Source organism: Gossypium arboreum, chromosome 6 (genome assembly GCF_025698485.1).
Source record: "Gossypium arboreum isolate Shixiya-1 chromosome 6, ASM2569848v2, whole genome shotgun sequence".
NCBI lineage: Eukaryota > Viridiplantae > Streptophyta > Magnoliopsida > Malvales > Malvaceae > Gossypium > Gossypium arboreum.
Window position 1 is genome coordinate 7,526,487 of NC_069075.1, and position 25,791 is coordinate 7,552,277.

General features: G+C 33.0%; 3 protein-coding genes and 1 non-coding gene across 6 annotated transcripts; 3 read left to right on the plus strand and 1 right to left on the minus strand.

Annotated features, from left to right (window-relative positions):
* Positions 1-745: 745 nt before the first annotated feature.
* On the plus strand, positions 746-3,916 carry LOC108486401 (elongation factor 1-alpha-like). 2 transcript variants are annotated; one of them, XM_017790448.2, is made up of 3 exons: positions 746-897; positions 2,183-2,664; positions 2,744-3,916. In XM_017790448.2, the coding sequence occupies exons 2-3, from the start codon at positions 2,203-2,205 to the stop codon at positions 3,623-3,625; spliced, it is 1,344 nt and encodes a 447-aa protein (XP_017645937.1). In that variant the 5' UTR covers positions 746-897; positions 2,183-2,202; the 3' UTR covers positions 3,626-3,916. The 2 variants fall into 2 exon arrangements, with proteins under 2 accessions (XP_017645937.1, XP_052885728.1); XM_053029768.1 differs by having other exon boundaries at positions 804-897; positions 2,178-2,664.
* Positions 3,917-5,781: 1,865 nt separating this feature from the next.
* On the minus strand, positions 5,782-8,599 carry LOC108484222 (uncharacterized). The gene is made up of 2 exons (XM_017787931.2): positions 8,455-8,599; positions 5,782-6,628 (listed from the first exon to the last, which is right to left on the minus strand). The coding sequence occupies exons 1-2, from the start codon at positions 8,525-8,527 to the stop codon at positions 5,979-5,981; spliced, it is 723 nt and encodes a 240-aa protein (XP_017643420.1). The 5' UTR covers positions 8,528-8,599; the 3' UTR covers positions 5,782-5,978.
* A 54-nt stretch (positions 8,600-8,653) lies between these two features.
* Positions 8,654-8,725, plus strand: TRNAP-AGG (transfer RNA proline (anticodon AGG)). Its single transcript has one exon. It is a non-coding gene; the product is annotated as a tRNA-Pro (tRNA).
* A 2,623-nt stretch (positions 8,726-11,348) lies between these two features.
* LOC108484126 (RNA pseudouridine synthase 5) lies at positions 11,349-18,911 on the plus strand. Of its 2 annotated transcripts, none has more exons than XR_008284377.1 (14): positions 11,349-11,565; positions 11,676-11,733; positions 11,823-11,850; positions 11,935-11,981; positions 12,068-12,158; positions 12,918-13,083; positions 13,996-14,083; positions 15,401-15,485; positions 15,670-15,745; positions 16,152-16,219; positions 16,319-16,388; positions 16,717-16,795; positions 17,484-17,641; positions 18,385-18,438. XR_008284377.1 is itself a non-coding variant. In XM_017787796.2 (14 exons), exons 1-14 carry the CDS (start codon positions 11,463-11,465, stop codon positions 18,478-18,480), a joined length of 1,149 nt encoding a protein of 382 aa, XP_017643285.1. In that variant the 5' UTR covers positions 11,349-11,462; the 3' UTR covers positions 18,481-18,911. The 2 variants fall into 2 exon arrangements, 1 of the variants encoding a protein (XP_017643285.1); XM_017787796.2 differs by having other exon boundaries at positions 17,548-17,641; positions 18,385-18,911.
* Positions 18,912-25,791: the final 6,880 nt, after the last annotated feature.

Below are 25,791 nucleotides of genomic sequence, written 5' to 3' on the forward strand. Positions count from 1 at the left end.
CCTTGTGTGCTAACCTGATTGTCATGTTATTTATCGTCCTAGATGTGGTTTGAGTTCAAATCGTGTTAGTTACATTATTGTTAAGGCTTTACTCTTCTCTTGTAATTCGCAAAAAAATTCCATATATGATTGTACTCAAATTTTAATTTTAGAAATATTGTGTCGACATAATTGGACTAGCCAAATTTATATAAGTATTTAAATGATAAAATTTAAAATAAATATAAACTCTTAAGAAAGTAATATAAATATACACTAACAATTTAATTATGAAACTTTATTTAACCAATAAACAAAAATTAAACACTCTTAAAACTAATTAAATATTTAGTTTTACAAATTTTATATAATTGAATATCTAATTAAATGAAATAAATAATTAATATATTAAATAAACTTTTAAGTAATATAAAATTTTAAAATTTAAGTCTAAAACATATCAATAGGTGGTTAAAAGGACTTTGAAAACCTTCAACTAAAAAACCCGTATTAACTCGTATAAGAATTTATGTTCGTGCAATCTTCATTAAATATAGAATATTATAATAGATCGAGTAAACATTATAATATTTTAAAATATTCAATAAATTTATTTATCTTTACTTAAAAATTATTTATCTATTTCCATAACTAAATTATATTCAACAAAAAATTTATTGGCGCCCATACAAAAACATTTTGCTATCAATTTTCACGTCATGCCCCATGCAGTGAAAAACTGAAGGACATAACTGTCAAAATGGATCTTAAATGAGGGTATTTTAGGGAAACAAAAGATGTTCGAAACTTAGTGGCTTATAAAACTGAAACGACAGGCTAATGCAAAAACCCTTATCAGCCGCTGGGGTTTTAGCTTCAAGTCTCTCTCTCTCTCTCTCTCTATCTGTTTCCTCTAAGGTTCGATTCTTAGATCTTAAGTTTACTGAAATCGTCTTCAGTTCTTTTTTTTTATCTATTAATTCATTTGTTGTGTATTTCCTGGATTTTGAATCTTTCGTTTTTTTCGTTGTTACTGTTTCCTCTTTTTTTTTTTTTATAATTTGATGTTTTAGGATCTTATTTGCATTTTTATGTTAGTTTCGAAGATCTATATGATGTTTATTTTTTGAATTATGATATAAATCATTTGTTTGTGTTTCCTAGATTTTGAATCTTTCGTTTTGTTCGTTGACTCGTTGTTACTGTTTCCTCTTCCTTTTTTTTTTATAATATGATGTTTTAGGATTTTATTTGCATTTTTATTTTAATTTCGAAGATCTATATGATGTTTATTTTTTATGATTTAATCCATTTGTTTGTGTTTCCTGGATTTTGATTCTTTCGTTTTGTTCGTGGTTACTGTTTCCTTCTTTTTTTTTTAATTTGATGTTTTAGGATTTTATTTGCATTTTTATTTTAATTTCGAAGATCTATATGATGTTTATTTTTTGAATTATGATGGTTCCTTTTTTTTTTTTGCTTCAATTCGTTTGTGATTTGAATCTGTTATATTTTGCTAGATTCATTGTAATGATAACAGTCGAAGATTTATTTAATAATTTTATGAGATTTTTCTTTTTCTTTTAAGTTCGTTGTATTGAGTTTTTGTTTTATATGAATTTTTTATATGAATATTTTATAAAGTAAATTTGTTATTAGATTTTGTTGAGATAAAATAATTTCTATTAGTTCAGCCATTAATCAAATCATTCCTTTTTTTGTGTGCATGTACGTTAAACTGCGAGACTGGAATCATTGTATTGTTTGTTCGGTTTGATATAATTATATAAAATTAGTAGACTATTTAGAGTTTTTGTTTTTAATCTTTTTGTTTTTTGTTTTTTTTGCATAAAATTACTAATTGTCAAAAGTGAATCTTGGAATCTATTATAATTGTTCTATATGAAAGTAAAATCGTTGTATTTCTTTTGGTATAGATATCGTTTGAATATTGCATCTTCTATTTTTTTTTTTTCAATATTCCAAACAAGAATTGAAGTAATTAAAAATTAAAATGTTTGTTTGAAAGATAAATCGCATGGCTTTGCTATTACATGGAATTGCATATTAGCATTGATATTAGAATTTGAGTCTTTCGTTCAGTTGTAATTCCCCCATGTTGACGAGGCTAAAGTAAATATTAAGATTCCGGTTTAATCTGTTCTTTGTTTCTGTTTCATTTTGTTTAATAATGTTAGTGCAGATCCTAGCTAACAGTGCATAATGGGTAAGGAGAAGGTTCACATCAACATTGTTGTTATCGGACATGTCGACTCTGGAAAGTCGACCACCACTGGTCACTTGATCTACAAGCTTGGTGGTATTGACAAGCGTGTGATCGAAAGGTTTGAGAAGGAAGCTGCTGAGATGAACAAGAGGTCATTCAAGTATGCTTGGGTGCTTGACAAGTTGAAAGCAGAACGTGAGCGTGGTATTACCATTGATATTGCCTTGTGGAAGTTTGAGACCACCAAATACTATTGCACTGTCATTGATGCTCCCGGACATCGTGACTTTATCAAAAACATGATCACCGGTACCTCTCAGGCTGACTGTGCTGTCCTTATCATTGACTCCACCACTGGAGGTTTCGAGGCCGGTATTTCAAAGGATGGGCAGACACGTGAACATGCTTTGCTTGCCTTTACTCTTGGCGTGAAGCAAATGATTTGTTGTTGCAACAAGGTAGAATTTCTTCTTCTTAATTAATACAGAGTTTTATTATTTGGTTTGTTTTTTTTGCTAATTGTTCTGTTCTATACAGATGGATGCCACAACTCCCAAATACTCAAAGGCAAGGTACGATGAAATCGTGAAGGAGGTTTCTTCATACTTGAAGAAGGTTGGTTACAACCCTGAGAAGATTCCATTCGTCCCTATCTCTGGTTTTGAGGGTGACAACATGATTGAGAGATCGACCAACCTTGATTGGTACAAGGGTCCAACTCTGCTCGAGGCTCTTGACCAGATCAATGAGCCCAAGCGACCCTCTGACAAGCCCCTTCGCCTCCCACTTCAGGATGTCTACAAGATTGGTGGTATTGGAACTGTCCCAGTGGGTCGTGTTGAAACTGGTATCCTCAAGCCAGGTATGGTTGTTACTTTTGGTCCCTCAGGATTAACCACTGAAGTTAAATCTGTGGAAATGCACCATGAGGCTCTTTCCGAGGCTCTTCCTGGTGACAATGTCGGTTTCAATGTTAAGAACGTTGCTGTCAAGGATCTCAAGCGAGGATTCGTTGCTTCTAACTCAAAAGATGATCCAGCAAAGGAGGCAGCCAACTTCACCTCCCAAGTCATCATCATGAACCATCCTGGCCAGATTGGAAACGGATATGCTCCTGTCCTTGATTGCCACACCTCCCACATTGCTGTCAAGTTTTCAGAAATCTTGACCAAAATCGATAGGCGATCCGGTAAGGAGCTTGAAAAGGAGCCCAAGTTCTTGAAGAACGGCGATGCTGGATTGATTAAGATGGTTCCCACCAAGCCCATGGTTGTGGAAACCTTTTCCGAGTATCCCCCACTCGGTCGTTTCGCTGTGAGAGACATGAGGCAGACAGTTGCTGTTGGTGTCATCAAGAATGTGGAGAAGAAGGATCCAACTGGAGCCAAGGTAACCAAGTCCGCTGCCAAGAAGAAGTGAACCGAACAAATTTTGGGTGATTCAAAAAACCTCTATTATAGTGACTACAATAGAACTTTAGTTGTGTCCTTAATCCGAACTATAGTTACATGTTTTGATTGTTATCGTTTTGAGTTGTCACCGTCTTCTGGAGGATCTTGTTCACAGAACTGGGTTCTTGATAGACGGTGGTGAGGCTTAAATGATGTCTTTTATGTGCTCTTATTTTCCATTATTACATTCGCAAAACTTTGTAGGTCATTTCCTGGATTCTTCTTGAATGGTTTAATCAATATTTTATATCATTCTAAATTGTTTTTCATTTGTATTATCTCCATGATCCTTTTTACCGTATTAGAATACTCTGTTATTGATTATATATGAAGAAAATTTACCTCAATTAAGGGTGTAATTGAGTCGAGTCCAAGTAGAAAGAAGCTTGAGTTTAGACTCAGTTTTGGAACCCGTTTTGAGTTTCTTTTATGGCGGTTTAATCTAAGATTCAAAATTAGTATTTAAATTGGTTCGGTTAAGGATGGTTTCTATCATTCGGCTTCGGAGTCGGATCTAAGTAGAAGTTCGAGTTTAGGCTGAGTTTGATATTTTGTGATAATAAATAAAATGATCTGTTTAAGTCAGTTTGATTAGGTTTGTTTGTATAGTGAATGGAAAATTCCAAAGCTCAATTTCGGTATTAGTTAAAATAATAATTTATCTTAAAAATAAAGAATTTTAATTAAGTTCATGAGTTATTTAAGCTGAATACATATGTAGGAAATTTTTCTCTTTTCTGCTTTTAATATTTTAGATTATATTAATATGATTGGGGTATGACATATGTCGTATAAGTTACAGTAAAAATATACAAAATTATTATAAAATTAATGAGACATTTATCACATTTTAATCATGTCGTGGAGTATAAGAACTTCGTTTATTACTTGTTTTGCTTCTTATATTGAAAATTAAGTTTTTATACAATGAGGAAGATCAACCCAACTTGGATCTTTTCCTACTTCATGGGTTCACAAGGTTGTCATTGATAACATTCGAAATTCTAGTATCCAACACAGAGGGTTATAAAAATTCCTCTGTCAGCTCAATAAAATTATTCCATTTGAGATATGGCCTCCCCCAGACATTACAGCACCATGGGGCACATGGCCAACACAACATAAACCTTATCACAAAGGAATCTTAAAAGCCATTCATGAGTATTATGAAGCTATTCCAGACCCATCAAAATGGTCCCAAGACTACCCGTGGCATTGTAGTCAAATCAATCTTTCAAAGTTGGAAATTCATGATGAAGAAGATAAGGATGAAATAGATGAAATGACTGATCACAGTGAATATTCTATAGATAGTGTTCAACTTCCCCATTTAAATTTCAACAGCTGAAATAACTTTTTATAAGGATCTTTATTTTTTCTTGTATCATAAATAATAGAGTGTGCTGGTGTTTACTGTTTATTATTGTTTATTGTTCTTTATGTACTGTTGAAATCGTCCAGCTCATATTCTCCTTCAGCTAGAGCATGGCTTGTAAGATCATCGAGTTTTCCCTTAATAAAAATATCAGTATATTTTACTATCCATGGCTTTCTAAATTCTCTGTTTCTCTAGATCTTCTTCTTATCAGAAGTTCAGTGAATGAGTTAACAATGAATTGCAATATAGTATGCTCTGTGCTTGTCATTTATAAATCCTGCACATCAAAAATATTAAAATTCTGATTCATGGTAACAATATTTTTAAGGATTAAGGAAGTGTCTGGAATTAAACATATTTGCTCATCATTTTAGCCACGCCATCATTTCTATTTAAGAAAATAGAGGGTTAAAGTAAGAATTTCATTATAATGGACGAATATGTGAATAAATAAAATATATTTTAACAAAAATGATCAAAATACAAACATAATAAACGAAATGGAAGTAAAACAAGAAAAAATAATCGAAAAATAATAAAAAATTAAAGTTCTCACTATATTAGAAAAGTTAAGTATTAAACCTTCAATATACATCAACAAATATTAAATGCAATACTATGAGGGGGAAGATACTTTGGTTATCTCCGCCTTACTTAATATGTATGGTGTCAAATATTAAAATAGGATTAATCAGTAACAAAACATGTCATTTAATCATTTATAATAAGTTCCAAGCAAACAAAAATTTTCACTACATCAAAACTGGCAAAGCAGCAGTAAAATGAAATTCCATTTAAAATCCATGAAAGTCTGTGTTTCTCTGTAATCAACAGGCTTATTATTCAAGCACTTATCATAATCCTACCCTATAGACCATTCGTCTTAACAATGAAACTTTCATGAGCTCTCGAGACCCGATACCCGACCTTTCAAATGATCAAATCATAAGTTCTTAAGAGCTGACTCATGAGTTGCTTTCTGGGGTGTGAGTCTTGCCAACAAAGCCTTGTTATGGCAATGCTCAGCATCTACAAAGTAGAAGTTCCCATTGGCCTTAAATGTCACGAATGGCCTGTTGGTCTCGGCTGGACGGATGTCTGCAAACTTAATGGTTCGTGGAATATATGTTGCTAACCAAGACATCATCTCCACCTCGAAGCTGTCTGAACCAGGCTGCCACCGGATTTTGTGGATGTAAGGGCTCACGAACCAGTGAAGTGCGGCAGTTGTTGTAGCACTAAAGAATATCACAGAGGATGCTACCGCACCTTTCACAATCACATTCATATCAGGAGAAGTCATGAATGTAATGACAGGGCCTAACGATACCGAGAGGCAGCAGGTCGAAAGTGAAAGCATCTTTACTTTCTTGATTGTAGAAGAAATCGGACCGTAGTAAACAACCCCGGCATCCTTCTCATCTTCGTCGTCTTCTTTGCTTTTACGAGGACCGATGCTGATTTTGTCGCCATCCTCAGTTGTCTTAGCTTGAGAAGCCCATCTTTTTTGGACACTGAAAATGCTCGTTGCATAGTTGAGGTTCGGCTTCGCATATTGGGTGCCAGACAGTGTTGCAAACCTAAAACGATAACCTAAAGCAACAGAGAGAAGAATAAGCAAGAGAACATGATATTGTCGCTTATATACTATAATTATAGCAGAAATAACATCCAAATCATAGAATGCTAACAAGAAGCATGACTGAAACAAGATTTCAAGAATTGTGTCTTAACATGGGTTCATGGAATTGTTGACCATAACATATTATTCACAATCAAATGACGCAGAAATCATGCAAACCTTTCCTGCAATAAAAAACTAAGTTTTTGGTTACAATTTTCAACTTAATCCATGGCAGCCTTCCTGAGTTGTATTACGTAGTTAAGAGTCCTATACGTTTTGAAGTTTGCTTCATTACAGCTTGTGGAACAAAGGACAAAGCATATTAAAGAATTCAAGAATCATCAAATCCCTGATATTTTCTGATATCCAGAAAAAATGGGGTGATTTAACTGCCAAGAAGTGGGGAATGATTCTAAGAAACAAATTCTGAATGTGGTTGGACAGGTAGATCAAATGCCATAGTGACGATAAAACACTAGTCACATACATCTAATTTCACGAAAGAGAACTATAAGCAAAGCATAAGTAGTAGCAAATTGATGCCAATTACAAGCAAACATTTGCAAGCATCAAGTTGGAGAAAGATTTTCATGAATGATTCAATGATGTGTGACATTTCTTGTTTTTCATAGACCATACAAGAGCAGACAAATGGTTTGGTTTTACATGCCAAAGCTAGAAACCACCGGCTAAACGTACACAAGATTACACCTGGCAACTTTAGATATGACACGAGAGAAACAACTAAAAATGACATGAACAAGTAATGCAAAAACATGGATACACAAATGAGACAAACTCTATAGAACACTAATTACTATAAATATATAACATGCACGAGATTATGACAGAAAAATAACACAAACACTAGATGGTATAAGCTATCTTGGTCATCAAAGGGGAATCTTCATGTAGGATTCAAAGATTTGCAACATTTCTTGCAGTTTATCATACAATAACACCCTCACTGCCTGACCTTGAGCAATGACGCTATTGATACTTGCAAGTAAACAGTTTGGTTTCACATACTATAGCTAGAAAACACTAGCTAAACCTTACTCTAAGATTAAACCTGGTAATTTTATATACAACACGAGAAAAATAACTAAAACTTGACATGAAATGGCCTGACTCAAAGATCTGCTAAGTTTATTGGTCTTTTTCAAGAACTCTATCATACAATAACTCGAAGCCATCACCCTTCTGCTCGGTCTTGAGCCATGAAGCTATAACAACTGAACTTGCAAGCAGTGATTTGGTTTCACATAATAATAGAACTATAAAACACCAGCTAAACCAAGACTAGATAATAAGGATATACAAATGTGTCAAAATCTAAATAATGTAAATAACTAACATGTCAAAATTTATTAAAATATGTAATAACTTTAACACAGAAAATAACGCAAACACTTGATGCTGTAAACGATTTCAGTCTTACTGCAACACCAATTCGAGTAGATATAGCACTTTACAAACTGAACCACTTCCTATAACTAAACCAAATAAGACTTTGAGTATCTTTAATTCTAAAATTTTCAAAAGCCCAGAATAAAAATTGGCAAATTCCAACAACATAAAAACTAAATCTTTTTTCGCTTACATGTATGAGTTTTTGTTAATAAAACCCAATTTCCAGATCAAAGGAAATGCCCTAAATTTCAAAGAATGAGATCAGAAATAGGATTAACAAACATAGTATTGAGGTTTTAGTCTAAATCAGATGTTTAAACTTAATCTAAAACGAATGAATAACAAAACAGAAGGGGGGTTCCTAAATAAAGAAAAAGAGAACCTGAATGGATGTTTCTGGAAATGAGTTGCTTGGATTGGGATCGAAGCAAGTGGAAGAGAGCAGTTCTCGCCATATTTCTATCGGATTTTGCAGGGGGACTGAAATGTGTGAATCGAACAAGGATTCATTTTGTAAGGGTTTTAGATGGTTTTTGTAATATGAGAAAATTTAAATTAATCTTCGAAATGCATTGCAATAAGGGCATTTGGTCTAGTGGTATGATTCTCGCTTAGGGTGCGAGAGGTCCCGAGTTCAATTCTCGGAATGCCCCATTTCTTAGTTTTTTATGCATTAGAGAATTTAATTAAGGGTAAATTGCACACTAGGTCACCAAATTAAGGGTAAATTCCACACTTGGTCACTAAATTATTAGTAAGTTTATATTTTAGCCGTTCAACTTTAAAAAGCAGTTACTGAACTATTCAAAAATTTCCATTTAGGTCATTGAGTTATTAAATTTATTGATGTATGGCCTTATTTGCTCGTACCGCATTCAGTAGTCAAAACTTTCCTTTATCTTCTATTTTACATTTCAATTTTTTATTCATGAAACAATTTTGAATGTCACGAATCTGTGAACCAATATCTAAACAACTTTCTTTTCTAATCTCCGACACTAATCGTCAAATCAACTTGGATCTATGTTCATCTACTTGTTGAGGGGTATTGATTCACCATATCAATTGTTGAATTAAGTGACCAAAATGGTCACTTGGATCTATGTTCTACAAAGTGGTCACTTGAAGCTTGCTAGATAAGCTCTAAAAGAAAAAAAAAACTTAATAATCTATTGATTTAAATAAAAATTTTTTAATAGTTCAATGATCATTTTGTAATTTTTTTTTAAATTGAGTGTCCAAAATGTAAACTTACTAATAATCGAATAACCTTGGGAGTAATTTACCCAAAAAGTATTTAACTTCGAAAATTATTATTTGTTTATCAAATATAATAAAACAACTAAAATGTATTTAGTTTGTGTTAAAAAAAAAGATATTTAACTTCATTGCTATTATGCATTAAGAATAAGTAAAGATACAACTGAGAAATAAAGCCATTAAGCTAAAAAAATACTACACTAACATAATAATGGCTCAAAGACCGAAAAAAGCTTCAATTCCCAAACCCTAGTTATAATTTTTTGTCGCCCCCGCCACAAGTAGAGGAAGAGGGAGAACCACTAGGAAGAAAGAGGGTAGTGGAGGTTGCACCAAGCCACTGGCACGCATGCCTACTGACAATAATAGGATAATCCCTATAAATTTTTTGTATTTATATTGCAGTAGTCATGTAGAAATAAGAAAGATATATAATATATTATTAAGTATACACTTAAAAAATATATGATAATATATAATATATTTAGATATTCTTAAAATATAATATCCCATAATAATATTCTAACAACTACAAATAGAGGTGACCTTGCGGCAAAAGTTTGTAGAAAATGCACCAAAGTCATTGTGGAGTAAGCCAAAATTTCAACTGAGGAGGAATGTCAAGGTAGCCACTTAGCCTTCGACCACTAGAATAGGTTCTCATGCATAGACTCGTAACCTCCCTCAAGCTTTATTCGATGAGATCCCAACAAAAAGTAATAATATCCATAAAACTTGAAGAATAAAGCTTTAGTGTATTGAAACCCATAAATGAAAGGTAAAACCTAAAGAGACTAGAAACAACTCTTAAGTAACAAGCAGGGGCAAAGCTTGAAATTTTTTTTAAGGGGCAGAAATTAAATTATAATTTTTATTATAGTAAAAATAAAATTTTTTAAAGGATTAAATCAAAATTTTATCATTTTTAAGGAGGTCAAAGTGCAATTTTATATTTACTAAATTAAAAAATTGAAGGGCCAAAAAAAAATTTTCCATTTTAGGGGGCTGAGCCCCTGCCAGCCCCCTTAAATTTGCACCTGGTAACAAGGCAAAACCTTCATCTGATGGTTGGAAAAAGAATAGTGTTATTTCGTCGTAAGAAAAACAATAAAAGAAAATAAGGCAAAGTAACTATTTAAAAAAATAAAAATAAAGGAACTAAAATCTAAATATATTAAGAATATAAGAATTCGACTAAACCTACTTATGGGTCACGTCACTCGTTTAAGCTCAAAGGTCCACTCAAAAAATAGACTTGGATAATATTTAAGGCTTGTTTTCTATATGGACCGAGTATTGGGCAAGCTATTTGACTGAGCCCTACCAAATTTAACCCAAATATTATGCTATAAAATAATATTATATTAATTATATATGTTAAATAATAATTATATATATTTATATTTATATTAAATTACTAATCTAATAACAATTAAACACGTTGTTCAATACCTAAAAAGTATCCAACTAAATAACCTAACCCAAAATATAAAATTTTAAAATTTATATTTAATACAATAAAACATTTATTATTTTTATTTTTATTTTTATAATATAATAAAATATTTATTATATTTATGGTAGTGTTTTTTAATATAAACACTTTTTAATACGTTAAAAACTTTTGTTTTAATTTTTTAGTGCATTTAGTGTATTATAGTTTTTTTTAAATTAAATAAAATTAACTTAAAAATCAAATATGGGCCGATCAAGTTAAGCTCAAGTTTATTTTTCTTAAATCGGACTCGAGTTTGGACAAAAAGTAAACCCATTGTTTAGACCGAATCTAGACTTAAAAAGTGATCTAAATATCTTGTATAAACCTAACCTAAACCAGACCCGGTCCATAAATACCTCTCATTTAACTATATTATTTTTATATATTTTCAGTAAAAGAAATTTATACTGTTATAGTTTTTTATACGTAACCATGAAATAATTATTTTAAAAAAATGAAATAAAAAACTTAAAAAATTTCACGCATTAATTAAAACCTAAATTAATTTATTTGGGGGCCACTACCCGGCCCATGTAAATTCAATCCTATCATCTGTGAGTGTTATCTAATTTACCCAAATTCAATTCGGGTCACACTTTCGGAGGTAAAATCGGCCATTGAAGCTTCAAAATATGTCGAACCATTTGCGAACTCAGTCTCTGGTCTTCGGGATACCTTGGCCTGAACTCAACGAGGGCTTATTCTATAGCGACGTCGTTCCACATTCCGATTCCGGTCACTAAATTCATTTGTTCTCCTCCTTTTTCCTTTAAATTATGTTTTAATTTTTGAACTGAATATTTTTCATCTCTCTCTCTCTCTCTCTCTCTGTTTTGATTTTATAGAGCTTACTTTAATAGATTTTTACTCAAGGAAGTACAAAAATTCAGCTCCTATACAAGGGTAATTTTTTAAAATTCTTTTTAAATTATATCAAAATTTCAAAATTTTATTTGTTAATTCTCTTTTCCAAATTATTAACTATTGAACAGTTGGTTGCAGCGAATTCAAAATGGACAGGTAGGTTTCTGATAAAAAGAATTAAGTAATTAATAAAAAACAAAAAATAAAAAAAATTCAATTTTTTTTGCCTTTTTTTTCCAGATATCAGTTGATGGAAGAGTCGTTAAAGATCCAAATACGATTCTCAGGTTTTTTTATTTTTAAAATTTGTTCTAATCATTATTTTCCAATTTATGTTAATATTTTAATTCATTTTTTCTTTTTCTTTTTTCAGTGGTGATTCAGTTTTAGTTTACCATAGGCTTCCGTGGAAAGAACCTGATGTTCCTCACTTGCTTGAAGTTTTATACGAGGATGATGACATGGTAAATTAATTTTTTAATTATGTTTGGTAAAAATAGAATAAAATTTGAATATTGGAGTATTTTTTTAATTAATATTTAATCATGATTAGTTCAACTTTTATTATCCAGGAACAAGTAGGGGAAGATATGAACTTTAATTTCCGTTTAATAAAATCATTACCCGAAACTTCAAAATGTTTAAATTGCTATGAAATATTAAGATTATCAGGGCTCAGGACTTGTGGTGTCATTGTCATACGAGTATGTGTGTAAGACAGGTACACTTAATTTTTATTAAGTTTTTGCATAAATTTGGAGGACCTTTTTCATATGTTGTATCCATATCCAAGTATGCCTAGTCCTACATGCTATTTTAGAGTAAATGAAGCGTTCGGGGTAATATAGGAAGAAAATAATAAACAAAAAATAAGATGAACTCATGAATTTGTATGCATATATTTTTGTTTATGACTGTACCATCTTTAATCTATGATGCTCGGACAGGCACATGTTCAGGTTGTTGTTCCATATCTTTGGAGAGTCAAGACATTTTCATTTTCCCAGTCCATTCTGCAACATACACATCATACTTTTAAGAAAAAAATTAAGAGTCAAAGTGACATAATTGTAATCTATATTGCTCAATCTCTTCATTTTCTACATTAAGTACTCTGGAGTTTGATTAAATTTTCTTGTTAACAAATTATTACTACCAAATTCTAATGTCACATTTGGAACTAGAGTTTGATGTTTGATGTAAATTGAAATGTTTATGTTTAGGTTGCTTTAAACAAGCCTTCTGGTCTTCAAGTTTTGCCTGGAGGCCTTTTCCAGCAACGAACTGTTTTGACACAGCTTTGTTGGAGTGTAAAGAAGCAGAACTCTACACTAAACAGTCAAGAAACACATCCTGTTCCTGTTCATCGCCTAGGAAGGGGTACATCAGGTTCGCATACCCATTATTGCCTACTTGATGTGGACAACATGACCAAAGCATTATATTTCTTTATGTCATTGCTTACTTGTGCATCGCCTAGGAAGGGGTTCGTCAGTTTCCTATACTCATTACTTCTTACTTGATGTAGATAACACGACAAATGCATTATATTTCTTCATGTTATTGCTTACTCATGCATCACCTAGCCAGGGGTACATCAAGGTTTGCATGCTTATTTTTGCTTACTCAATGTAGACAGCATGACCAAGACATTATATTTCTTCACGTTACTGCTTACTCGTAGATCGCCTAGGAAGGGATACATTACATTGCATACTTATTGCTGCTTACTCGATGCTGACAACATGACCAAGGCATTATAATTCTTCATGTTATTGCTCAAGAGTAAGATGTAAAACAAAAGCTAGGAAGCAATAAATGAAGAAATAAAAAGCTAATGTTGTATTTCTTTTGCATCTGCATACTCTATCTTGAGTTGACTAAAAAATCTTGCAATAGTTTGTTGCTGTTTAAGTAACTACTATTTTATTGTTTCTTCCATAGATAACCAGTTAACCTCTGTTATTTGGACTCTGATGTGTGTCGGATACTGGTGTGTCCGTCATGGGTATGTTCAAGTTTTTCTTTTTAGTTTTTCCATATAATTAGAAGATCCTATATCAGTACCCATATCCCAATGTGTCAGATATGAGTGTCAGGCATGGTACTTAAAGAAAATATAAAGTCAGGGTAACAAAGCTGTTAGAAGTTTATTGTCCTTGCTACATGTTGTTGCTTGCCTGTTTATGTGCTATTTTCCTTTCCCTTAATTTTCTAATAAGTTATTGACCAACACGAAGTCTGATTATTATTGTTGTTGTCATTTTTTTGTGGGTTAATCTCTTGCTGGTTGGCTTCTAGGAATATTACTTTGTGCAAAGACAAAAGTTGCTAAAACTCGCTTAGCAGCATATTTTGCTGATGGAACATCTCGTGTCGGAGCTACCAGGTAGTAAAGGAAACCAATTGGTATTATACTAGTTTCCACTTACAGTTTTGATTGTGTTACTTGGACAGCGGTTAGAGTGTTAGATACATGCATGTGTCTAATATGGGTATGTTTAGCTTTTTCTAAGTTTTTTTAATATATTTGAAAGGTTCTAGGAGGATCATGTATCCCCATTCCCCATGTCAGATAATCTATTGGACATAAGTTTCGAACATGGATCTTTTAAGAAAAATAAGTCAAAGCAATAAAGGCTTTTCAAGTGAAAAATAGCTATTTTTATTACTAGTAGCTCTTCTTAAGTAAATAATAAATTTTTACGTAAGTTTCTTTCAGACCTGATTATCAGAAATTAAGCTTCATGTCTCAGTTAGTGGTTTTTGTTGCAAGTTACAGTACCTATGTTGAAAGATTCTGTAATCCCCAAGTATCTGAAAATAAGTTTCAAGTCTAAATTCAATGGGAATTTATAATTCTAAGATGATAATGAAGGTATTTCACTATATGATGGAGTAAGAAAAAAAGAAGTTAAATGTACATAGTTTGATGTTGTCAAAATTCCCAAAGAAAACTGCAATAGCTTGGAAGAAAGTAAAAGGCATTGGATTTGGAAGAACAGCGGCAATATGAGTAGAGCCCTAAGTGGCTCGGGAAGTTACTGATGTTTTTTAGTTAAAAAGAGCAACTATAGGCAAAGCAGTGTATTTAGTTCTCAATCATTTTACTAGGACTCGGATGTGAGTGTTAGATACGAGCATGTACCCGAAAAAGGTATGATCAGATTTTTCTAGGATTTTCATGTATTTGGAGGGTCTTTGAAGTCATATATCCATTTGTCAAAGATGAGTGGCAGACACAGGTAGTTTAACGAAAATGATGAGGTGGAGCAACTTGGTTAAAGTTAGACCATTGAAAAAAGGAATATTGAAGTGCAATGGCATGTGTAGTTTACTGATTAAGCTATGTGATATAACTAGCTTGAGTAATGAAGATGGAATAATTTGTTAAATCCACAGTACAGATTGAATCATGTCATTTTTGAGCTTTCCTTTTATATTTATAATTGTATTACTCAGACTAATGTGTAAGTGTTGGATACGAGTATGTGTCCATCATGTTCAAATTTTTCTAAATTTTTCATGTATTTTGGAAGGTCCTTGGAAGGTTATATCTCCATATTTATGTCCAAATGTGTCATACATGGGTTTTGGGCATGGATATATCAAGCAAAATTAAAAGTTCGAATAACATAGATTTATAAACCTCTTTCCAAATTTTAACCATATGTAATTTCTGCTGGAACTGTTCTTACATGTACAGTAATAGGAAAGCTGAACGAAGTGGTACTAGGAAAATATCAAAGATATACCGAGCACTTGTGACTGGCATACTTGTTGATGACAAGGTAATCTTACAGCATACTTTTGCTCATAAGAATGACTATGGCTTCTTAGTTCTATTTGTGTTTTATCCTTATAAACTCATAATATTGGTGAATTCGGTCATCTGCATCCACTGACCTTGCATCTCAGTTGAAAATTTTCATGGCATAAAGACTTTGTCAATTGAATATTGTTTTTGCATCACAGGTTATCATCGATCAGCCTATTGGAATTGTGCGATATCCCGGAGTGGCCAGAGGACTATATGTTGCTTCACCCTCAGGTGTGTTTATATCTAACATCATCTGTTCAACAGATATCATCTTTGAAGTTCAATGTAGTTTCTAAAACATGGATTTAAAGGACCAGTACTGGCTTTTCATGAAGTTTGAGACACTGAGTTGTAAGATTTAGTCTGTGTTACTTGGGCTCGAGTGTGAGTGTTGGATACGAGTATTTGTCTATCAATGGTATGGTCAGAAATTTCTTTAGTTTTTTCATGTATTAAGATTATACTTGAAGGTCATATCTGGATATTCATGTGTCGGATATGAATGTTGGACATGGGTGTTTTAAAAAAGATGAAGAATCAGAGCAACATAGGATCGAGTTGCTTTTTCATGATGTGCTTAAGTACTATCTGTTCTGTTATTGGCTTGTAATTTGTCACTTTTTTTTTACTTAATTAGGGAAGCCTGCTTTGAGCAAAGTTGAAGTTCTTGAGAGAGATGAAAAACAAAACTGTACATTGGTTCAGGTATGTGTGACCATGACTATTTAGGTGGTTACAAAGAAGCTTAGATAGATTTTTGTTTTAATTTGCTTTTACTAATGTTTTAAGTTACGTGTTTGACAGGTTGAGATTGAGTCCGGACGGCCTCACCAAATACGGATTCATCTTTCTTTCATAGGACATCCCTTGTTGGGTAAGAACTGAAGCATTACTTTGTTTATATAAATTCAATAGTGAATGAAATCCTTGAGTTCTTTTTTTTTAACTTAATGCGGCCATTTCTAAACGAAAATGTGCCACAAATGACATCTACATTTCTCTGACTGTTCATTTTTATTTAAGCATCCATGTCCACACATTTTGGGACATGGTTATGGATACCCTCCAAATACGTGGAAAAAACCTGTCTTGGACAAATACTATACGATACTCACATCTGAGTTTAAATAACATATAATGGCGTGTTGTATAAAGGCTATTGTTGTTGTTGTTCAAGTGATATGTTTTTGCCAACTTATCAGGTGATCCACTGTATATTGCTGGGGGCCAACCAAGGTGTTTTGACCCTGAGCTTGTTGATGAAAGTTTTGCACAAGATGGGTATGACTACATTTGCTTGCATTTCCTTCCTGATCTTGTATGATTAATACGATGATAATAGCATCTTCTCTTCTGTATAAACTTTTATTGTGATTTAGATTTACCTTAAAAGTTTGATATCTAACTTGTAGATACCATTGTTTTGTCTGATTCAAATCTCAATTTGTAACCAAGTTATGAGAGATGGTTGAGGGTTTGTACCCATTAGGCACGATGTGACATAACTTATTAGTATCTGTGGCATTGTTTAATTGACCTGTGTCACATATTCGGGTATAAGTAAGAGATGTGATCTTCTACACTTGTAAATACATGAGAAAACCATAAAAAAAAAATTAAACATATCCTTGTCGGATACATACCAATACCGTATACAATTACCAGAGCCTGAGAAAAATAGGTTGATGAGGTACTTTGTTTATTAACCATAGTCGAACAAACCTCAGTTAGTACTCTTAGTTATGAGCAACGGTTAAGGTTTGTACCCCCTTAAGTGCGTTGCGACATAACTTGTTAGTAAAAATAGTTATTCATAATCTCTAAGCTCGTATGTTCTTGTTTGGCACTGTTTAATTGACCGCTGTTACAACTTTGGACATGGGTTTTAGGATATAATCTTCTTAGGATCTTCCAAATATAATTATTCGTGTTGAACATATATCTGTATATGATATTGATATTATTTTAGGTCTAGGAGTGCAAGCCTGGAAATGAGTTACTGAACTGCAGAGTATTTAAAATTGTCATGACAGAGGGTACCAGAGGCCTACGAACCCTGTACCAGGAGACTGCGGCTATTACTTGCATGCTTATCAACTTGTTCTTTCGCATCCCACCACAAATGAGGTAAGTCCATAAGTTACGATAACTTTTTTGAAATACTCTGTATCCGATGCATATCTAAGGGTGATAAAGGTCCGATTTGGTTTCAAGGGAAAAAAAGTGATGTTAATGCGTAGTATTTCGTCTTTTAAAAGCTGAACCCAAATCGAATTGAATATCATAGGTAACTGAACCGAACTCTATCGGTTCAAATCAGTTCGGTTCTTTGTATTTTTCAAACTTTATGTAAAAATTATATTCTGTAAAAATATTTTAAATTTTTTTTTCACTCATTTAGAAATACAATATCTATTTTTATAATATGAAACTTTAACATTAATTAAAAAATATAATTTGGTTCGGTTCGGTTCAAATAATATGAGTTTTCAAACTCATGAATTGGAAACCGAACTAAACAAAAAAAAAAAAAAGTTTATCTGAACTGAAATCAAACCAATTTCAGTAAAATCAAAATCAAAATTGAACCGAACATATGTTTCCGAGTATTTTTTGATTTTCTTGGTTTTCTGGCTCGGCGTTATGCGTATTTGAATGCGAGTGTGGGAATAGAATCTCTCAACATAACCATATATTGTGTTAGACACACGCTTAAATCCAAGTAACATAGACCATAAGCATATGAAATCGACATTTAGTTTCCTAGTAAACATGCACATCTATCCATATGCGTACCATTTACTTTGAGTGTAATATCACTTCTATCTTCGTAACAATTTACAAGTTCATTGTTTACATTCTTGTTGCAGATGATTTCCATCACCGCGCCGCTTTCCTCCATCCTTCAAACGTCAGATGAGGCCAACGGCTCGCTGGGATCCATGTCCGTCAACTCAGCTAATTGAGAGAACATTGCTCATTTAATGGCCTTTTCTACTGGCGATACCGGTAAAATTCGATTACTCGATCATCAAGAGTAGTGTCATCTTTTTTATTAGAATTATCATCACGGGTATAGCTAGGGGCAGGCAACGAACTTGGCCCTCAAAAATGGTGAAACCACCTTTTAAACTTTCAGGTTTTGTGAAATTACAAGATAAGACCACTCAAAAATTTATAAATCACTTTTGACCCTCAAAACATTTTCTGATTTCACCATGTATCATCATGAAGGGAAGGGTTCCAAGATCTAGTAATCTTTGTATTTTTGCTTTGTATTTAAGATACTCTAGATTATATAAATCTTAATTTATTATATAAATTATGTAAATATTTTATATTCCTATAAAATAGGTTATTATGAATATAATATTCGTAATAAGGAAATAATTTAAAATTGAGGTGTACAAATTTAATAGATTGTGAAAATATTAATAATTTTCAGCGTTAAATTATTTACATTAATGCAAGTAAATTTTCTAATATATTTGAAAAGTATCTGTAATATGGATCAAATTAATTAATTTTCTATATTTGAATTTTTAGGATATACAAATCTTTTTTTTATATATATTATATTATAAAAAAGGTGTTATTAGTACAAACAATCATCTAATACTATTTAAATTTAGTGTTTCTAGAAATTTTACATGAAAATAAAATAATATTATGTTTTTTACAACATTAAATTATTTTGTTTAATATATATTTATAGTTTTATTAAAATATTAATAAAATGAAATGTATTTTAATTAAACGCATCATCATCTCATGTAAAATGGTTTTTAATACTATTTAAATTTTAAATTTTTTCTGTCAAATTTATAAATGTAATATATTCAAAATATTACAAATATATTATATTTCAAATAATTTATATTAATGATAAAGCCGTGAAATAAATACTTCTGTTATCCATCGATTTCGATATAAAGTTGATCTGTATAAGGATTGGCATTCCATTAAGGTTGAACTTTGGATAAGGTTATTTTTTTAACTCGAGTTATCTCGGAAGTTGAAGAACTAACGAATCAATTGTTTCATTAAATCTAACAAATCTATTATTTGAATATTAATTAAATAATAATAATATTTAAACTCTTTCATGACAACAAGAATTTAGCAGTTACGGTAATATTTGCTTAACAGTTTTAAGTTTATGCGGTATTCAAATATAATTTAAACAATACTCACAAATACAAATTTAGAAATTATGATTAACACTAAGACATTCATATCATCTGACAAATTAACAATACCCCCACTTATTTATTCTAATCGCTCTTAAAGAACTGATCAAGCTGAATCTTTCCATCCAATTCAATTCCGAATTCAAATGCCACTATCACAAATTACAAAACCAGAAAAAAAAAAGCATGTTTTAAATTAAATATTAGATTAAGAAATACGAAACTCATTAAATACTTGTTAGAAAAGAAACTCACCTAAGCAAGATGTTGGATGCAGAGCTAATTTCTTCTCACTCTGTTTCTTTGTACCCATTTCTTGAAGTTGTATTGCCAGTCTCTCTCTATCTTTCTAACAAACCACCATGGTCTTCCAGTTGTAAATACAATGTAACTCATGCTCAATCCTAGCACCACTCCACTTACATACCCCAGCATTACAACTTGCCAAAAGGAGGGTATTTCAGAACCTTCATGTTCCACCACCAATGGTAAAGGCAGTTCGTCCACCCCATGATTGACACTGTCGAAACCATTTTTTTTTTTAAAAAAAAGGGGATTGACTTTGTTTTGAAAGTGAAAATTAAAACGGGAGTCGCCAACGATCTTTATTAGGTGTGATCGGATCACCTTTGTTTTAATAAATCAATTTTAGTTTACTAAAACAGCCTTTGGTCTACGAAACTTGAGAGAATGGGTTCGGGAGTCGGTTACGTGTGAGGAAGGATTAGCACCCTCGACACGCCCAAAAATTGGTACCGAATTGATTAATTAATGTCTTAATGTCGAAAGTTGAAAATCAGGAATAGATTTTAAAATACAATCCTTTTTATTGACATAGATTTTAAAAATGCTTGAGTTAGCTTGAATCGATTGTTTAGAGATTTCCTTGTCTCGAGATATCAGAATATCACATCCCGTAAGTTAGGACACAATACCATGAATTTCGAGCACAAAGTTGTCCCTACTTTGAATGAGAATTTCATGTGTTTTAAAACTTGAAAAGGATATTTTGCTATTTAGAAACAACGAGAAAATCGAAACCCGTAAGTTAGGCACAATTCTCGATATTTCAAAATGCATGACATTACCTTATTTGAAAATTTTGCTTTTGAATAGTAGCGAATGCAATATTCAAGCAACATGTGTTATTTATTTAGGTTAAAATAAGGTGATTTATTGAATAAATACATTGAGGTTTAATTTGTAAAGCGATGATATGAAATACAATATAATAATAAACATGGGCGATAATACATGACTAACATCACGTAAATATACAACAATAAGGTAAAGATGCAAGTGAACAATTTATGATACATGCAATGACGATAATGGCTCACATACATCATTCACATACTAACATTAGCAATTAAGGAACAAAATATATTTAATTACCTAAAAAAAATAGTATAAAGCAAGTCAAATTGAATAAAATAAAATAAACAAGACGATTTAAAAGCTAATAGGCAAGTTGAAACAAAATAAAGTAAAATACTAATTTTTTTTAAAAAGAAAAAAATCAATAACGATAAAGCAATTTAAGAAAAGATAATATGTATAATTTTGGAACAAATAATGTGCATAAAAGCATAGCATATAGCATGAGTAATAAAATCTATAATGAATAATAAATAGAATGTTTTTTTAAAATAAATAAATAGAATTTGGAAAGGCATATGAAAACAATTTAAACTAATGGAATAAATTTTAAATAAATAATACAAAAGACGATTCTAAGATATAAAATGGTACTTTTTAAAGTAAAATATGATATATAATGTGTTACTTAATAATGTTTTCAACATAAGATAAAATAATATAATTTTTTTACCAAAATAGCCATGCAAATTAACGAAATATAAAATAAGCAAACAAATTACAAAAGAGAACATAACATAGATAATATTTATATTTAAAGTAATCGACATATAAAACTTGGAATAAACAATTCTAATGAAGAGTAAAATGAAATAAACTACATGTGTATATGTTATAAGAATTGATGGGTAAAAGAAAACTTAGAATAAACGCCCATAAAAGAATTTTTGTTTTTAAAAAGAAGGAGATATACAAATGACACATAAATTTTAAAACAAAATACATTATAACCTCTAGGTAAATAGCAAATGAAGCACTTAATAAAACGTGGTAAAACGAATCGAAATAGAAAAGCAATACCAAATAAAAGAGTAAAAGAAACAGTATACATTATAAGTAACAGAAAGCTACCTAAGTCTAAATCGAACGCTCGAAATTGTGAGGACTAAATGAGACAATATCCCGAATCCAATGCGATGCATTTTGACTTCATAGGCCAAGGATTAAAGCGAAAATGAAATGAAGTAAATGGGCGAAATTTAAAAGAAAATGCAAAAGGGATTAAATCAGATAGCACAGGAAAAGAGGAGGGACCATGACTGAAAATATCCCATTTTAGCCTTTTAAAAATGCTGCCGTTTCTGTGACCCCTTTTAGCCATTCGTTTTCTCCTTTTTTATTTCAGTTTCTATTGTTTCAAGAAGGAAACAGAGGGTCCCTTGCTCTCCCTCCCTCCATGGCCACCGCAAAGCAAAAAAGAGGAACTTCCAATTCCTTGCTCCTACCACGGCCAATGGTCGAAACCCCGGGGTTCGACGGCCTCCAGATCGGCGAGAGGACACCGAAACGTACTCGTACCGTGAATCGGAAGTAAGTCTTTTTCTTTCTTTTATTAATATTTCGTGAAATGAAAAAAAGGAACGAAATAGCAGAAGAGAACCAGAACTGAAAACCAAAAAATCTCATTTTTTGAAAGTTTGTTCTTCTTTATTAATCTCCCCATTCAAAGTGTTCTTCTCCCCTCCTCTTTCCTTTGTCTATTTTCGTATAAAAATAAAAATAAAAAAACAAATGATACAAAAAAATAAATGAAATCAGAACATAGAACAAGACTAGCAATAAAATCAACCTTCGTGTTTTTGCTATTGTGATTTTGTTTGCTAAAGTTCGTGTTCCCTTTTTCAAGATAATCTCTCTACTCCAAAAATGAGATTTTGGCCTTTTTTTTTTTTTTAAAGCCGATCTCCAAAACATTTCTTTTATTCTTTATTTTGTTTTTGCTCTTTTATTTATCTTTTCCCCATCATTCGTGCTTCCTTTTGTCTTTGTATTTGCTTTCATTGCAAGTGCTATGCGACGCGTGGAAGAGGCAACGCTCGAGGAGTGTGGTGACCGAGGTGGCATGCGCGGTGGTTGGCATGCGTGGGGTGAGCGGTGAAGAAAAAAGGCTAGGGTTGCTGAAACAATTTGGGTAGTTGGGCTAGGTTTTGTTTTAATTTTGGGCCATGTATTGGACTATTTTTTGTTTATTTGGTTTGGGTTCTTTTTAGGCCAAAATTGGCTATTACAATGCCCTCTTTGCTCATTCTCGTAATGAGAATGGAGCAAAGACCTTAAAATAGCCAATTTTGCCTAGTCTAACTGGATCTTGGCTTCTTGGTGCTTCTTTTCTTCTAATAGCCTCGCCCATCCCATCGCATCTTTAGGGTATTGGAAATAATTCTATGGTTTGCTCCAATGTAATTTCGGGAGATGGTAATGGCTTTAATCGCTTCTATCGCAACTTCGAGAGATAAGATTTGTGATGGCGATTTGATCGACCTCACCGCAACTTCAGAGGTATAGGATTTATAGCTTTAATCGCTTCATCGCAACTTCGAGAGATAAGATTCGCTAATTCAATCTGCTCCACCGCAACTCCGGAGAGGCAAGATCTGTAATTTTCAGCCTATTACCCTTCTGCTTAAGGGGTTAAGGCTTGGTGGCTTGAATCTATTTCACTGCAACTTCAGGAAAGTGAGATTCGTCATCTCTGATCTGCTCCACTGCAACTTCAGGGAGGCAAGATCTGTAATTTTCAGCCTATTACCCTACTGCTTAAGGGGTTAAGGCTTGGTGGCTTGAATCGCTTCATCGCTACTTGTAAAAGCGAGATTCGTTGTCTCGATCCGCTCCATCGCAACTTCGGGAGGCAAGATCTGTAATTTTCAACCTATTACCCTACGGCTTAGGGAGTTAAGGCTCAGAATTTAACTTGTTACCCTACCGCTTAGGGGTTAAAGCTCAGAATTTAGCTTGTTACCCTACTACTTGGGGGTTAAAGCCCATCATCTTCGATCTGTTTCCCTACCGCTAGGGGTTAAGATCTGTAGAATTTAGCCTGTTACCCTACCGCTAGGGGTTAATGCCCTTTGTCTTCGATCTGTTTCCCACCGCTAGGAGATGAGATCTGCAATTCAACCTGTTACCCTACTGCTTAGGGGTTTAAGGTTCTTCGTCTTCGATCCGCTCCACTATTGCTCAGGGAGATGAGATCTGCAATTCAACCTGTTACCCTACTGCTTAGGGGTTTAAGGTTCTTCGTCTTCGATCTGTTACCATTCTTTGGGGAACATGACCTGTTGAATTCGTTTCATGGACCTATTTATGCCAAATGATTAGGATGTCATGATCAGAATGAATCAAATGCTCCTAGCTAGACGTGTATGAATGACGTTTGCATGAATGCAAATGTCCCCTTTTAATCACTCGTTGTTCATCAAGATTTTATTATTGACGTATTATTCGCTTTTTCTTGATCGGTATCTCCGCGAATACCAAGGATAATCGCAATCTAGGCTATTCTTTCCCAACTTTTCCAATCCTTGAATTTGGGCGATTCAAACTAATTAGTTCCGTTTCGTGTCCTTGTATCATTTAGAAGAATTTCGAGTAATATGCGAACTCTTTTGAATGTTATTAGTCCATTAATCATCAACTTAATGAAAGACGCTTGAAAAGATTATCGCAATAGGCGAGATGGAATTTTATTAAGAGCGAAGCTCAAGATGAACAAGGTAATTAAGATAGCACATTTGCTAAGGTACAAAATGTGAACCTCATTGAATTAATTAAGGTGGCACATTCGCTAAACAAAATGAATAAGATAAGAATAGGTGCCCCAGATATCGCAGATGAGCTTCATTGCACAAACTTCTCGAGGACTTTTAAACTCAAAGATGTGTTTGGAAGACCAAGAGTACTTCGTTGATGCCCCAATATGTAGCATCCCCCCTCCTGTTAATTCAGAGAAGGCAAAACTGCCGCATGCCCCCAACTTCGATCAAAATTTGAATCGCCCATTCCTGGGTTTTCAACTCAAAACTCCTTTGGTCTCAAAGCGCCTTTTACGGGTTTTCGCCTTGGCCTCTCCGTTTTTTTTTTTTTAGGTAAAATACCTCTTGACCGAATCTGAATTCATGGGATTAGGCAAGCTTTTACCATCCATCTCGGTCAAAATCAGAGCCCCTCCAGAGAAAGCCTTCTTTACCACATAAGGTCCCTCCCAATTCGGCATCCATTTTCCTCTGAAGTCCTTTTGTATGGGAAGGATCTTTTTCAATACGAGGTCTCCTTCATGGAATTCTCTAGGGTGAACCTTCTTATTGTAAGCCCGCATCATTCTCTTTTGATACATTTGACCATGACGGATAGCCTTTAGCCTCTTTTCCTCAATCAAGTTCAACTGGTCGTATCGAGACTGGATCCATTCTGCTTCATCTAATTTTAGTTCTGAAAGTATGCGTAGAGAGGGAATCTCGATCTCAATAGGCAGAACCGCTTCCATTCCATAAACTAAAGAAAAGGTGTTGCTCGGTAGAGGTTCTCGATCGACGCCCAAGAGGCGATAGGGCAAATGGTAATTTCTCGTGCCAATCTTTATAGGTCTCAGTCATTTTTCCTATGATCTTCTTGATGTTCTTATTGGCAGCTTCTACTACACCATTCATCTTTGGGCGATACGGTGACGAGTTATGATGTTTAATCTTGAACTGGCTACAGACCTCTGCTATCGTGCTATTATTCAAGTTCAGTGCATTGTCCGATATGATTCGCTCAGGCATCCCATATCGACATATGATTTCTTTCTTCAAGAACTTACTGACTGCCGTCTTTGTGACGTTGGCGTAAGAAGTGGCCTCTACCCATTTGGTGAAGTAATCTATAACCACAAAGATGAAACGATGTCTATTAGATGCCTTTGGTGAGATTGGCCCAATGACATCCATG